The 15,881-nt window shown below is 59.8% G+C and overlaps 1 protein-coding gene across 8 annotated transcripts in view; it reads right to left on the reverse strand.

The window, feature by feature from the left end:
• MPRIP (myosin phosphatase Rho interacting protein) overlaps window positions 1–15,881 on the reverse strand; it is a 108,792-nt gene that overhangs the window by 42,379 nt on the left and 50,532 nt on the right. For 7 of the 8 annotated variants that reach the window (XM_032499050.1, XM_032499048.1, XM_032499045.1 and 4 more), the window contains exons 4-5: window positions 8,031–8,182; window positions 3,609–3,693 (exon numbers count right to left, since the gene is read on the reverse strand). In XM_032499050.1, the coding sequence (XP_032354941.1) occupies window positions 3,609–3,693; window positions 8,031–8,182 (237 nt within the window). Of the gene's footprint in view, window positions 1–3,608; window positions 3,694–8,030; window positions 8,183–14,107; window positions 14,342–15,881 lie in introns of those variants that run through there. The other variant, XM_032499049.1, reaches the window with a different exon arrangement.

Below are 15,881 nucleotides of genomic sequence, written 5' to 3' on the forward strand. Positions count from 1 at the left end.
CCCTTGCCCACACACGGCGGCAGTGCTCCCCGTCAGAGGCGCCTCTAGGTCTCCTTGTTGTGCCCCCTCCCAACTACCTGGGGCCTCTGCTCGGAGGCCAGAGGCTGGACACGGCTCTGCTGGGCTTCCTTCTGCAGAGCCGAGTGAGGGTGACCTGAAGACCATACTCAGTGAATCCATCCCCTCTGTGGAGAGGAGGCTGGACTGAGGGAGAGAAGCTACCGAGAAGGGCCAAGGAGGAAGGGGCAGAGGCTGTGCCCGTGATGACAGTGGCCCTTTCTGTTGGCACCCTCAGCCCCACGCTGCCGGTGAAGGGCCCTGGCACACGCACACCCCTCTCTGATGCTCAGAGTGACCTCAGCACTGGGTAGGGGCTGGGGCGGCCGGGATCCCCAAGAGGCAGAGGAAATTCCAGGCCTGAGATGCAAGGCGCTGTGATGGGAGCTCGGGGAACACATGTGTTTCCCAGCACCAGGAGGCCACAGACCTGCCTCCTGGGCCTGGGCCCCCAACCTGTGCCAGGCTGGCTGTACCACAGATCCCTCCCAGGCGCCCATTTCTGGGGACTCATCCCAGAGAACAAGGGCCCTGGATGGCAGCCAAGGTCCACAAAGAGTTCTTTTTCTTTCCTTTGGTAGCCCTGCCTTCTCTCACCTCTATGCCAAGCCTCATCAAGTCAGTGGGGACAGAGGGACAACCCAGCAGCAGAAACAAAGCCATGCTGGCCTCCAGGAGAGGGCGGGGTGGGGGCCCTAGTTTCTGGGCAAAGTTGCTTCTCTTCTCCAGAGCAGATGGGTGGAGAGCAGATCTCACACAGACCAGGCCTGGGCTGCCTGGCACCACCTCCACACTGCACACTGTCACCACTGCAAGAGGCGTGCCACGACCCACACTGACACAGACCCCAGGTGCCTGTGCAAGAGGAGTGGAAGCCTAGGGTCCTGTGGACTCATCTCTGTGGCTGGGATGGCTGCAGACTCAGAGCCATCAGTGCCACAACAGAGTCTGCGCTTTTCACGTGGCTGTTCAGAAAGGGTCTGCAAAGCAGGGCAGGAAGGCAGGCCCCAGTGGAGGCTCCTGTCTAGAAGGGTCACAGAAAGCCTTCCTTTGCACCTCCGGGGCATGAGCACTGAGCCAGGGCCCAGCGAGAAGCAGGGTTCTGACCCTGAGTGGGTGCAGCAGGCACCCAGTGGAGACGGGCCGGGGGTGGGAGATGAGGGGAGCCACCACCTGAACCCCGGCCTGCGGCCTCGCCCAAGCCCCAGGCTGGGGTCCGGGGGAGGGCAGCGGGGCCGCCGTCACTCCGGCCCTGGTCAGGCCCCGGGTGGACTGCTGCTTTCCTGTAGGCATCTCAGCACCAGGCAGTCTCTCCCCTGGGCGCCGGTGCCTCTCAGACTCCAGGCTTTGGAGGCTCCGTCTCCTCTCCCTGCCCAGGGTCTGCTGGGACTCCCACCCCGATGCTTGCTCCTCATCTGCCCTCCACCTGGCGTGGGGTGCATGCGCCTGCCACGGTCCCAGTTCTCAAATGCCTGAACACCCTTCTTGAAGTGGGACCCTGGGCTCTCCTGCTTGACAGAGCCCTTGGAGGGCAGGGTGCAGCAAGGGACACCTCCAGCCCCCAGTGGTCTAAACTGAAACTCCTGGGCCACAAGAAAGAGGCTCAGTCTGGAGTCTTGGGTTTGTCTCTGTAGGGCCCCCTAAGGCATTAGCCTTTCCCCACAGCGCCCTCCCAGGCTGCAGAGGGAGGCCTGCCTGAGGCCCCCAGCCCTCCTCTGGAGAGGCCCCACTTCACTCCACGAGACTGACTCCCAGGGGAACTGTCCCTGATGAAGGCTCACAGCCTCCAGAAATCAGCTGCCTCTAATGTGATGCTCGGGGAGTAAGAGGCAACAGGAAGAGAGCTCCCGCCCAGAGGCTGAGCGGAGGAGGCTGGGACCCCAGGTGCTCCGGGTTCTAAGAGGCCCTCAGGGAAGTGGGTGATCTCCCCACCCTGCGATCACAGGGTTCCTGCTACCAACCCAAAATGTGAAAGTGTCTGGGGGGAAAGGATGTAACAGGAAGGGACAGCTGGGAAGCAGGGACACAACCAAATTCCCTGGTCTGGGCCAAAAGTGTATTCGCACATGTCCTTGCCTTATTTGGAGGCAGGAGCTCAGCTCAGAGGCATCACTATGGAAACAAAATGTAACCCTTAACACCGAGTTTCTGCCTGGGACATTTCTCTCCAACCAGGCAGCTTTGGGGGTTTGCCTGTGTGTCTGCTGCTCCCCAGCAGGAAGCTCCACTTCCATTTTCCAGAAATGACCCTGATTGCATGTTGCCAACTTCTTGCCAGGGACACTACCTTCCAGGGGGAAGTTGGCCTGGGGCTCCTTAGCCCAGGGGGCAGACAATGACCACTGGCTGCACCCCATCAGCAGGAGGGCCTGTGCAGCAGCCCAGGGGGGCCTGAGGGGGTGTGGAGGAGGAGGGGGACCCAGCACACACCTCCCTGTCCTGCCCAGACCCCTGCCACTCAGTGAGGCAAAGAGGAGCCAGCAGGGACTGCTCTTTGTCAGGCTCTGGGGTTTGTGAGACGCCCATGGGACCCCAATTTCCATCCTGTTCACTCTCAGGGTTGCTGTGAGGCTCAGTCAGGCAAGGCAAGAGCACGGAGTGATCGTGGAGTTTGAAGCAGAGAGGAAAGAGTAACGTTTACAGTTGACCCTTAAACGAGCAGGGGTTGGGGTGCGAGCAGTCGAAACTCCAGCAGAACCTGCAGTAGTCGGTCCCTGCATCTGCAGTTCCTCCGCATTCACAGCGCCATGTCCACGGACTCCACCAACTGTGGGCCGTGTAGTATTGCAGTACCCACCACTGAAAAAGCCCGCGTGTAAGTGGACCCACACAGCTCAAACCTGGCTGTTCGAGGTGACGGTACTGAGCACCCATGCAGGGCCCACTACTTCCTTCCACGCTCAGTGACTCTAGAGCCAGGTTTCAACGCGTCCATTTTGCAAATCAGTTCTTTAAGGCTCAGAATCCCTTCCAATGCCCTGAGCCCCGCTGACTGGCCTGGGCAGGGAAGAGAGAGAGCAGCCTTCGGGGAAGGACCAGACCTGGAGGGGCCGCTCGGGCTGCCTCTCACTCTGGCCTCAGGGGAACTGGGGCAGAGGCACAGAAATCGAGGCCAGCAGCAGCTTCTCCGTTTACGGTCAGCCTGGAATGGGAGCAGGTAAAGTGAAGCCCAGGGGAGCTGAGCCACTTCCTGGGAGTGATGCATAAGGGGTCTGTGTGGCCAGCAGCCCTGGCACGCTCTTGGCTCCGCAGCAGCTGGCAGGACAGTCAAGGGAGGGACACACACTGTGCCATCTCTGCATACCCCCTGCCTGCTGGCTGGACACCTCCGGGGCAGCCCCACAGCAGGCCACTCTGTCCCTGGAGGGGGTCCTGTGGCTCAGAGCAGAGTGTGCAGACGACAGCCCACAGATCATCACGCGGGGCCAATGACAACCTCAGCCCTGACATGACCCTCCCCTCACCCTCAAATTTAGGCTGGGTCCTGAAGCCCTTTAACCTCCCGAGGCTCCCTCACCCCGTCCCATGTCACCCAGCAGCCCCACCCTCACCTGTGGGGTAGGAGGCTCCACCTTCCGCTTCTTCTTCTGGTTTTGCTTGTTGGTCCTGGGATAGACCGTGAGCATCTCCAACCACCTGGGAGAGAAGAGCGGAGAGCACCAGTCAGACCCTGCTGTCAGGCACCAGCACTCCACGTTGCTGGCTGGTCCAGGGACCAGGCCCGACGCTTCCTGCCTGCAGGCCCGCCCAGCCTCCTGGCACCCAGGCACTACTCAGAACAGAGCTGCCGCTGCCGGGGCAGGAGGCACCAGCAGTGCAGCCCAGACAAGCACGGGCTGTGCCGGGACCAAGCTCAGGCGCTGACCCTGTGGTGACCACAGGGCGGGCGGGGAGGGCCTGTGCTAGCCTGGGGATGAGGTCAGCTCCACCCCGGTGAAGCAGCAGGCTTGACCACAGGCCTCGGGTGAGGGCATAGCACAGTTTCTGTTACTGACCTTCCTCTGGTGCTTAGGCTCTGCTCTAAAATTGCCCTCCCAGAGCGGATCCGGCCAGTGCCTAGGCAGACTACAACTGGGAGCCACTCACGACCATCGAGGCAGGAATGCAGGAATCTGCCACCAAACCTCCCTGTGGTGGGTCACCTCGGGGGGCCGAGCAGCTGACCCCACAGACCCAACCACTCCACTCTGGGCCCCCTCATAGTGAGGGCACCAGGCCACGCAGCTTTGGAGAAGGCCCAGCAGAGCTGCCCAGGGGCCCTGTTTGGGGCCCACCTGCCGGAAGGTCCACTTTGGATCAGGGCAGACAGCACCAGGGGAGCATGGGAAGAGCAGGGGCTGGAGACAGGAGGCCTGCGCTCACATCTGGCTCTGCTACCCTCAAATCACAGCCCTGGGCAGCTCCTAGCCCCCAGGGCTTGTCTCCTCCCCTCTGAAACCAGGGACTGGATGAGGCCACGAAACGACGACTGCTTGCCTTGGTGGAGCTTTGCTGTGCCTAGGAGGATGGAGGAAGGGTGCTGGGAGGAGGGGAGGGCAGGAGGGGGCTTGGTGGTGCATGGGGCCCTAGGGCTGTCTCCATAGGTTAAGGTACTGCAGGAGGCTCTGGGCCACTTCTTCCCAGAACACAAGGGTCCCTGGCGGGCTGGCTGCCTGCCTGTGCAGGGGACTGGTGGTGATGGCTGGGCTGCACGTCGGCACCCTGGCTGGAGGCTACAGCAACGACTGACACCCCTAGCCTGGGGCAGGGAGAAGAGCTTGTGTTCCGAGCACTCGGAGGTGCTTCCTTGATTTGGGAGGGGGGACGGGGGGAGGCTGATGGAAGTCAGTGGCCTTCTGGGATAGCCCCGGGGTTGTGCTGCTAGCAGCTGACAGCTGGGGAAGCAAGCTTGGATGTGGGGAATCACAACAGCCAAGCCGAGGGGCCACCCCAGCCAGCCCAGCCGAGAGCAGGGGATTCTCGATGTGCAGAGAGAATCAACAATCCCTGTGCGTGGAGTCCTGGGGCACATGTCCTGTGTCTGGGGTCCCCAAAGCCAGAAAAGGGGCCATGACTGTATCTGCAAGGCAGCAGATGAGCAGACTCTCCCAGGGCCTCACTCACATAGCCTGAGGAGTTCACATGCTTATGGGTTGAAAGACCTGCTATCCAGCCTGCCACAGGACCTAAGTTTCCTTTGGAAAATCCACTCCAAGGAATCATGCCTGCAGAGAGCCCCTCTCAAAACTTTCCCTGGGAGGGGAAAAGAGACTGCTCAGCAAAGTCACCTCATCCTCCTGGGCCTTGGAGCAGGGGTGTGGCAGGCAGGTGCAGACCTTCTGGGGCGCCCCAAGTCCCTACTTGCTGGCCCAGTCACTACCAACTGGCATTACTAATGAACTGGCACATCCACGAGCCTGGCAGGACAGGGCCTTGAAGGAAGACGAGAGGAGATCTGCCCTGTGGCTGCACCACTGACTGGACAACCTCTTGAAGCCCCCGTGCTGGCCTGAGCAAGGCTGGAGACTCAGGGAGGGAGCGCAGGGCCCCACGCTGTGGTGCTGCGGCTGGAGGCTGAGATGTCCAGGCACAGATGGCAGAGCATGTCCCTGCACTCGGATTCCTTGCGGACGCCCAGGAGGAAGTGTCTGATGGTGTCCAGATGTGTTATGGACGTCCGGGGAAGGGAGGCGATGGGTGAACAAAGCTGCCAAATCCTCCTCTGAAGAGCCGTGAGAAGCACAGGGGGCCTGGGGCAGGGAACTGCCCCCTATCAGCTCTGGGCCGGGGGGCCACCTCTGGCCACTCGGGGCGTTCGGGGGTCTCCCTTCAGAGAAGATCCCGGAAGGAAGGCTGGAGGGACTGTCCTCTACTCCTCCTGCTCAAAGTCAGCCTGGAGGGAGTGTCTGTGCCTCTTTAGGGACCTGAGTGCTAAGACCCATGTAGGGGCCCCAGAGCCCACAGATGAGGTCACCCAGCAAGGAGCCCCACCAGGCTGGTGACACCCAGGCAGCCACAAAGGAAGCCAAGGCCAGGGCAGAGGAAGGAGGGCAGCTGGAGACAGAAGTCTGTCTCCAGGGCTCACTGCCAGCACTGACTAAGGAGGCCGTGTCCCATCAGGTGGGAAAGGTGAGGAAGCTGCTGCCCCAGCTGCAGAGAGAACCCCCTCCTGGGTAGGAATCAGCGAGGCCTGGACTCAGGACAAGGGGAGGGAAGAGAGTCAGGTGACTCCAGCTCTGGGTCACTACAAGCTTCAGGACGGCTGGCTGACACCTGGGACCCCGAGGGCAAGCACACCCAGGATCTCGGCCTGCTAGGGACCTTGTCTAGCCAGGCTGCACGGGAACAGCAGGCCCTGTACGTGCCGATAAGAGTGACCATGGGAAAGGGGCTCAGGACAGAGCCGAGGACCCCTGCCAAGCACCTAACACCACGTGGCCTGCAACTGCATCACAGACCTGGTCCCCAGCTCACACACTCCCCAGCTTGCTTGGGGACCTTGTACACCCCTTTCCATCCCACCTTTCATCCAGACACCTTCTGGGACACAGCTCTGAGGGGAGGCCTAGATCTCCTGAGGGACTCAGCTGGGCAGTGGAACCTCGATCAGGCTCCCTCATTCCTAGGGCCTCTGCCCCTCAACTGTAGAATGAGGGCTCAGTAAAACCCTCAACACTCTTAAACCACGTGCTCCTGGGATGAAGATTAGGGTAAGCGGTGAAAGTAGTCCTCCTGTTTGCCCAGGAGTCAGAAATGCAAACCTGCTTCTCCAGGAGTGGAGGGCCAGGGTGAGCGGGCACCCCTAGCAGAGGGCACCGGAGCCCCCCCCCCAGCTCTGGCCTCTGACCACCCCACCCCGCGTGCTCTTGCTTTCTCACGCAGCAGCCTTGGCCAGGGCAGCAGCTGAGCCATGGAAGCCCAGGCAGTGCTCACAGAGTCCTCCTGGCCACTGGAACCCAAGTGCTCTGCATTCTACTTCCTTCTCCTCTGCGCTGTAACCACCAGCCCAGGTCCCCCAGCCTTGGTTTTCTCTCACCCAAAACTCTCTCAGCTTCATCGGTCTCCTTCTCACCTTAAAGAGCAACAGGACTCTCCACGGCCCAGGCCTGGGCGCCCAGCACTCACCTGCCAGTGCCCAAGGAGCAGGGCTCCCGGAAGGCAAGCGCTGCGTGGGCTCAGGGCACGGAGCTCAACCCCCTGGACTGTCGGTTACCTGAAAATCTGGGCCCCTCCACCTCCCAGGGCCCTACCAATCTTCTGCCCAGGGTGTGTACGGAGGAGTGGGGTGACCCAGAAGTTTCTATTCTTCCCGCTCGAACAAGGAAGGCAGTGCATGCAGTCACCCAGCAGGGCCTCCTGTGTGCAGGCACTGGGAATGCCGAGGGAGACACGGCCTCCACACTTGAAGGCCCACCACTGCCCGAGGAGGCCAGATGTGCACACGGACAAGCCTCATCTTTTATAAGCACTGGCTGATGGAGCTGCAAGACTCACAGGGGAGGGTGTCCAGAGGATGGAGGGGCTGCTCCAGGCTGAGGGCAGAGCAGGAGGGGAGGCACAGGGTGAGACGCAGCAGGGATGACAGGCAGCTCAGGGCTGAAGGACACAGGGCGGTGGTGGTGAAGCCGGGGGGCTGGGAAGGGGCCCCGGGCCAGCTAAGGTGACCCTCGGGTGACGGGACTTGAGGCAGGAAGGAGGCTGCATTTTGGAGGCTGAGCCCCTCAAGGCCGAGCAATGGAAGGCTGGGCTGCAGTGAGAATGGAGGGGGAGACACGGGGGAGGCCTGAGGAGGACGTGGCAGTGCCAGGAGAGGAGGCCCTGGGGGGCGAGTAGGGATGAAGAAAGGTGGAGGGTGAGGCCTGCGTGAGTGGAGAAAGGGACTCAGACAAGGAGACACACAAGGCAGAAAGTGAGGGCAATGATGCCCAACTTGTGTCCAAGAGACCTAGTCCATGGACCCACGCCTCCTCCCAAGACTTGCGGAGCAAACTCACCCGCTGATGATCTCCTTGGTCTCCGCTCGGATGAAATGCTCCTTCTCGGGGGTCAGAATGCACAGGGAGAACTTCTGGCCTGTTCGGCCCTCCCCGTCCACCACGTCCGTGCACTGGTTCATGTTGATGGTGCCCTGAGGGAGGGTCGTGGGCTGCAGGGGGAAGACAGGGCAGGGAGTCATTCAGGGGCCAGCTCTCAGGGCCCGAGGAAGGCAGCAGACTGTCCCTGCATCCCGAGGTCCTTTCTGACCCTCCTTGCTTCTCAACAGGCACCTGAATCTCTCACAGCTGTATGGGCCCCCTGTTACAGCAGAGGACAGCGTGTGCACTGCCCCACCCACTTTAAGGCCTACTTCCTCCTGAGCCATCCCTGGGGGAAGAGGTGACAGGCCTGCTCTTCTCAGGGGACATCCAGCTGGACATCCCTTCCCCTTGGAGAGCCATCCTAGCTCTCCCTATGGGGGGGCAGGCAGGGGGCGCTCGAGGACAGCTGGGGTGACCTGACCGAGGTGGCCAGGAGCCTGTCTCAGGGCAGCTGTGCCGAAGGAGCAGTGAGGAAGGTTCCAGAGGACGTGGTTTCACAAGAGCGAGGTTATTTTTAGAGGAAGGGGCCAGAGAGAAACACACACCCTTGAAGGCAGGCCGTCTGTGAGCAGGGCCACCAGGCTGCCTGGCTGCGGTTGGGACGAATGATAACCCTTTTTTCCTTTTCTAACAGCAAACACTATTGGACACTGATGTTAGTGATAGAAAACCAAAACCAAGAAAAGATGGCTTTAAGAAGTTCCTACTGAGGTGAAGAGTGAGGATCCTCCTAACTCACTTCCCCAAACATGAGGACGCCTCTAGGAAGGAGGCAGGTGGCCACGGCTGCCACCACCCCACGTGCAAAGATCCTGGCTGAGGGCTCTCAGGGGCAGGGAACTCAGCTCCAGCTCCCACCCGGCCTCGCCTCACCTCTAGGGCAGCTGCTACGTTTGTTAAGCAGATAGCAGGTGACACGCGGGGCAGAGGCCTCCCCTGTCACGGGGCAGGAGGTGGAGGAGCTGGCTGGAAGGAGACATAGGGCCCAGAGATGGAGCCTTGTCTCCAGGTGCCTGGGGCCCTGCGTGGCGGCCACCACCCTGGGATCCAGGACTGTAGCAACCAGCAGATGAGAGTTGAAAGGCAAGAGGTGGGGGTGGTGGCGCTGCAGGGGATTTCAGCTAGGCCACACATCCAGAGCAGGCAGACAGAGACAGAAGGCAGAGCGATGGCTATTGGAGGCGGCAGGGGGATGGGGGATGGGAGAGGAGGTGACAGCTAAGGAGGGCAGAGCTGCTTTGTTCCGAAACTAGACCGTGGTGATGACTATATACCAGCCTGTGAATACGCTAAAGGGCAGTGACTTATACACTTAAAAATAAAACGAAATATCACACAAATATGGAAAATAACAAGGTGGGTGTAGGGGCCGGCAGCCCAGCCCCCGGGGAGGAGCACCCACTGCCCAAAGCCTCCACCTCAGACCCAGAAGCTGCCCGACATCCCTCCCTGTCCTGAGGCCCAGAGCGGCAGGTGGATGGGAACCCAGTCGGCCGACTCCTAACCGGCCCCCACACACTGCCTGTGCTGCAGAAGGAGCCAGGGACCAGGGCGGCTTGGGCCGGCACCCCAAGGATGAACTCCCATCCTGACAAGATGTGCGGGCAGAAGGGGGTCCTGCCAGAGAAGACCCTGCTGCACAGGCCCCCCAACCTGTCCCCAGGAGGCCCCCTTTCAAAACCTGGCCCCTGCCCCATCTGGGGCGGCATGGGTGTCCATGGACCCAGCACAGAGGGCCCCACAAGACACGGGATGGACCCACATGAGGCAACAGCCTTGGAGCCACGGGGAGAAGAGGGACAGGGAGCCCAACGCCACACGAGTGCTCAGGGGATGGGGGAGCGCTCCAGGCTTTGTCAACCAGCAAACTCCTTGCCTTCATGGGGCATTGGTAGAGTTGGCAAAACTTATTTTTTAAGGAAGAAGAAAACACAAGCACCCCTTCCACTTGCTGCCAAGGCCGGAAAGTTCCTTCTCACACCTGCAGGGCAGGACTGGCCCGCTGGCTCAGGCTCTGGCTGGGCAGCAAGCCATCAGCATCCTGCCAAGGGCCCCCCCGCTCCTCGGATGGGGTGGGTGCAGGGAAGAACCGCCCATCCCACCCAGCCAGCAGGACCACACCAGAGCCCAGCGCCCACCCTACCATACACGAGGCCAAATCACACTGGATCAAAGAGCTAAGGGCAAAAGCAAAAACTGCAAACCTCTCAGAGGAAGACCCAGGGCAACAGCTCTGTAACACTGGATTTCACAGATATGACACCAAAAGCACAAACAAAAGAAAAAAATAAACTAGACTTCATTAAAACTATAAACTTTTGTGTATCCAAGGACACTATCCAGAGGGTAAAAAAAAGCAACCCACAGAATGGAAGAAAATATTTGCAAATCACATGTCTGATACAGGATTAATATACAGAATACATAAAGAACTCTTACAACTCAAACAGCAAAAAACAATTAATAAGTGGACTAAAGACCTGAATGGGCATTTCTCCTAAAAAGATATGCAAATGGCTAGTAAGCACATGAAAAGATGCTCAACGTCACTAGTTATTTGGAAAACGCAAATTAAAACCACCAGATACGGCTTTACACCTACCAGGATGGTCAAGTACTGACGAGATGTGGGAAAATGGGAACCCTCGCGCACTGCTTGTGTCAGAGAACACGGTGCTGACACCGCAGAAAGCAGTCTGGGCAGGAGCAGCCCCCACACGCCTGGGCCCCCTCTCCTACAGGCTGCCGACACCCTACACCCAGGTGTGCTGACCTCGGGCACAAACTTCGTACCAAAGAGCACCCAGCACAGGCGAGCCCTCTGACAGCACATGGCCGGCCCGCTCCAGGGCCAAGCAGCCTTACTTCCTCAGCTCCAGCCATTGAAGTAAACCCACCTCCTTCCCCATCACTGAAATCTGCCTTCAGAGTTTTGCCTTTCCTGGTTCCCACCCAGCACCCTTGCCCCTTCCCCTCCAGGCTCCTCTGCGTGCAGGCATGGTCTCCCTTGTATTGGCCTCTGCTCCTGGTGACTCTGGCAGTCTCTGGGAGCCAACCCGAAAGACTTCTAGAGGAAGTATGTCATCACCTGCGTGACTCACACCCAGTCCCGTGGGCCTGCAGCCTCTGCCTAAACCCTAACTAGATCCACTTTACATGTATAATCACGTCTCCTGACACGTCAGTGACAGAGAAGAAGGCTTCAAGGCTTCCTGAAAGACCACGAAGTCACCTTGGAAGGCACCAGGCAAAAGTCTGAGTACAGGCAACAGACATTTACTGAGCACCTGCTTCGTGCCAGGGTCAGAGGTAAGAAGAGGACAGAGGGCCACCCTCACGAAGCTCATTTTATTCTTATGGTGATAGAGGGAAATAAAAAGAAAACAAAGAATGACCCCATTTCAGGCAGCGGTACCTGAGAGGAAAACAAGGAAAGCGGGTACGGGGCTGGGAGGGCCGGGGCAGGTGAACACGCACCGCGGCCCAGCAGAGGCCAAGAGGAAGAGGAAGAGGAAGTGAGCGCTGAGGCCACTGGACAGAGAAGGGCAGGGCCTGGCCTGGGGCAGGCCTGCTGGTAGGACTGGAAGGAAGGGGCCCGAGGTGGCCTGGAGGACAGGAAGGCCGAGGTGCACCCATGGAAGGAGCAGCCTGACCCCAGCCCACAGGAGCACCCTGACCCCCAACAAGGCACTAACTAAAGAACTAGATTTTTTTTCCCTGTACTTGGCGCATATGCTGGCTTTCTCTGGCTCATTTCTATCCCTGCCTTCACAGAAAACAGACCCTTTTAGGCTAATGGTATATGTGACGCGACTCAGACGGGCAGGAGCAGTAGAGGCAGAGACAGGACGGAGGCCAGCAGCCATGTGGAAGGCAAGACCACTGGCTGCTTCAGGAGGAAAGCCAGCTGCCACCCTAAGCCTTTGCCACAGCCACCTCTGGGGCACAATTCCGTTGGTACCCAAAGATCATGGCAGCTGGAGAGACACAACCCGAGGGCCATCCGAGTGTGAGAGCTGGAGAGGCGCTGGAGACAGCGCAGCCTCTCTGGGGCAGGGGTGCGGCAGGAAAGGGGCGCAGGAGGACGGACATCCAGAAGGGATGTGAACTCAGCTCTTTCTCAGACGCAAAGGAGACAGAGCCAGTGTCTGTGTCCACGGCCTTCACCTCTCAACAGAAAGTTTCCTTCTGGCAAAGACTTACGTCCACCAGAGTGGGAGGGCCCGAGACAGCAGGTCTGCAGTGGGCAAGGAGGCAGAGCCCGAGGGCACACAGCAGCTGGGTGGCACCTGAGGTGCTCCGGGGGGCTTCCCGGAGCCAAGGGAGGAAGGGCCCGGCAAGGTGGGGGCAGGAAGGCTGGTGCTGGCACCACCGCCAGGAGTGCCCCGGTCCCCCTGGGTGGGGCGGGCAGGACGCCGCAGCTGGCACACGCCAGCAGGCTCTGTCCTTCCCTCCCCCTCAGCTGCTCAGAAACGCTGCACCGAGCAGCCTGGCCGCAGCCCGAGGCGGCCATCTTCCTCCAGTAGAGGGTGTTCTGGGACTGGGGCTCATCCAAATCAGGTCTCGGTTCACAGGAGCGACAAGCAGTGGGTACAAGGGTCCCAGGTGAGTCCCATGGGTACCCACTGAAGGAACCTGGGCTGCTAATCACAGGCTCAGAGGATGAGAGCTGACTGAGGAGGGGCTGGAGTCAGCACACACACCCTGAACGCCAGGCCCTGGGGACACAGCACCCACCACGGTGAGATCAGCGCTGACATAAACGGGTGGACGCAGCCTGTGGAGAGCCTGGAGCAAGGCGACAGGAACGGAGAAGTCAAGTCTTAAAGGCTTCTCGTGGCACTGGGGGTCAGGCTTGTCTGGCCAGGTCCTCATGGGAGGAGCCAGGCTCAGAGGGCAGAGCTGCAGAGACAGAGTACAGCTGGCGATGAAGAAGCACAGGTACCGAGGGTCTTTCGATAAACCAACATTTTGTCCCCACAAATCTGAGGCGTGCGGCACCACCTCCACCGGAGATACAAGAAAATCACTCACGAAAGCAAAGCACCGCTCCCGACAGCAGCCACCCGTCTAGCAGACACCCAAGCACGGAATAAAGCTGACAAACACCTCCGACCTCACAACGCTGACCGTGCAGCCTAGAGCTGGACCAGAACAGCACACGAGGTCTGCAACATGGATGGGAGGACCCTGGTGATGAGCACAGCAGGGAGGTCAGAGGAGAGCAGGTGGCGGGAAGGTGCCAGTCCTCCAACCGCCGATGGACGAGTGACCGTCAATCCTGTTTTGGTCCTGCTGCCTTGGTTTAATCAAAGAGTCTGAAGAGAATCTTGTAGGTAAAGGTCGACTGGTCCCGAGAAGGATGCTTGTTTAAGCCTCAGCAGTCACTTGCCAGCACAACCTCTGACCTGCAGCCACCACCAGACCTCCCACCTCCCCCCGCAGAGGCAGAAAATAAGGCCCCCAGACACCAGGTCACAGTGGGGGTCTCCCCAGGGCTGCAGGGAGGGAAGCAAAGCCCCTGGTGAGGTTCCGACTGTGACCTGAACCCACTCGCCTTCTGGCTTCGCTCCCGGGATCCCAGCCCCCCGTCCATGCTGGAAGCCGGCCCGGGGCTTCCTGGTCCAAAGTCGGGGTCCTCCCTTACTGCAAGGACAACTCCAGCAGCGCCTCGTCTCCCAGCCCTTCCCGGCTGCCTGGCCTGGAGAACTTCCTCTTTCTCCTACTTTCTTTGGTGCAACTTCTTCCTATTTTTAAAATAAACATTTAATTTCAGGATACACCTGGATTTGAAGAAGGCTGTGAAGACAGCAGGGGTCCCCCCGTGCCCCGGACTCCACTTCCCCTGCTGGTGACACCTTACATCGGGGAGGGGGCGCGCTGACTACCGTCGAGAAGCCAAACTGATCTGTGATGATTCACTGAAGTCCATCCTGTGCCCAGATTCCCTGGCTTCCCTCACGTCCCTTTTGTGTCCCGGGATCCCACGTCACCTCAGGTCCTCTCCGCTGTGACAGTTTCTCAGACGCGCCTTACTCTCACACACTGCGTAGAACACTTGGGCGTGTCGGGTGTTTCTCTCTGGTTACACTGGGCTCCGGGTTTTGGGAGGAAGCGCCGTCTCCACACGACGTTTCCAGTTACGCTGATCTTGAGCGCCTGAGAACACGGCTGAGGCGGTGTTCGTCAGGCCTCTGCCTCTCAAGTCACTGCTGTCCCCTGCGCACACCGTCCTCTTTGGAGGAGGTTGCTTGTGGGGCCCACACACGAGGAGTGGGAGTCAGCGCCGCCCCCGTGAGGGCGGAGTCGCCGCCCAGATTCCTCGGAGCCCTCTGTGCCAGGGGTTTTGTGTCTTCTCCCTTCTTGTTTGTGTCTTTAGTCCCCGTTTCCTTACGTCAGCATAGACTCACACGGACAGGGGCTGATTTCACAGTCTGAGTTACCACCCGTACAACACTGTATTCTGTTCCGGCTGTGACCACTGAGGGCACGCTCACAGCCCACGGCTCCTGAACACACCCCACTGGGTGTGCACCTGTGCGTCCTCAGAGCACTTCCTCTCAACCGGCACCACGAGGCACCCCAGGCTCAGCCTGTAACTCCTGCCCTGGTCCTACAATCAGCCATTTCTCCAAGGAGCCCACGTCCCTTTCACTGGAGAAGAGAATTAGAACTCAGCACCTAGGTGCTAGGTATGCCCGCTGCTAGTGGGGCATTGCTGCATCTGGGCGCTCTCAGTGGACAGAACAAGGAGCATACACATCCCATACCCACCCACCCATTACCTTCCTACCTATCCATCTTACCTCTCTCCCTCCTTGTGTGTCTCCATTAAACACGCCGGTACTCTCAACTCTAACCCAGTACCACAAAGATCATTCTAGTCTCTCTCCTCGCTCGCCTGTAACCTCCCACCCCAACAGTGGCCTCGCCACCCACCACCCATTTGCTGTGCTGTCTGATCCCAGGACACATGCACAGGGTCCAGAACTGTCCATCAGCGCCTCATGGGACAGAACTTCAGCAACCAGTGCACAGTGCCTCCGCACCGCCCCTTCTGCCTTTGGTTGTGCAGACCGCACTCACTTCCAAGGGTTCACACGTCCTTCCAAGCCACTGCCTGGGCTCTCTACAGCGAACTCCCAGAGAAGAGCCTGTCGCAGCTCCCTGCAAACCCAAGGGCCCAGTGGGTAGACATTAGTTCAACATTTGGTACCTTCAGCATGAGTTTCCCACCCCTCTCTTCCAGGGAATGTGGGATAAGGAGGAAAATGGAGGGAAGAGAGGACACAGAGAAGGGGAAGACAAGGGTCCGGAGGCACCTCCTGGCAGAAGCTGCTCTTCCAGCCTTGGTGGAGCCATCTCTCTGGAGACCAGGGCGGTAGGGGGGAGCTGCTCTGAGGAGGCGGAGGCTGGAGGCTGGCGTGCAGGAGCAGGCACGCTGGAGTGACAGCGGCCTTATATGGAGATTCCCACAGCCGGCTGCCGGTCTTCAGCCTGCCACCCATGAGCCTGGGCCGAGCCCGAGCCCGGGCCGGCAGGAGGGAGTGCTGTTGTCCCAGACGGTTTAACTGCTTTCTGCCCAAAGGCCACCAGGTGGGTCGAGAGAAAACAAGCTGCTGTTTGCTACAGCCAGACGGAAAGCAACGCGGCTCTTGGGGCTGTAACACTGAGCAAGCCCCACCCTGCAGCCCTCCTGCTCACCCCCATGCTGGGCCCAAAGCAGCAGGGCCAGACCCCGCCAGAAAGGCTACAAAGAAGGCGAGG

The sequence above is a fragment of the Camelus ferus genome, chromosome 16, assembly GCF_009834535.1.
Source record: "Camelus ferus isolate YT-003-E chromosome 16, BCGSAC_Cfer_1.0, whole genome shotgun sequence".
Classification (NCBI taxonomy): Eukaryota; Metazoa; Chordata; class Mammalia; order Artiodactyla; family Camelidae; genus Camelus; species Camelus ferus.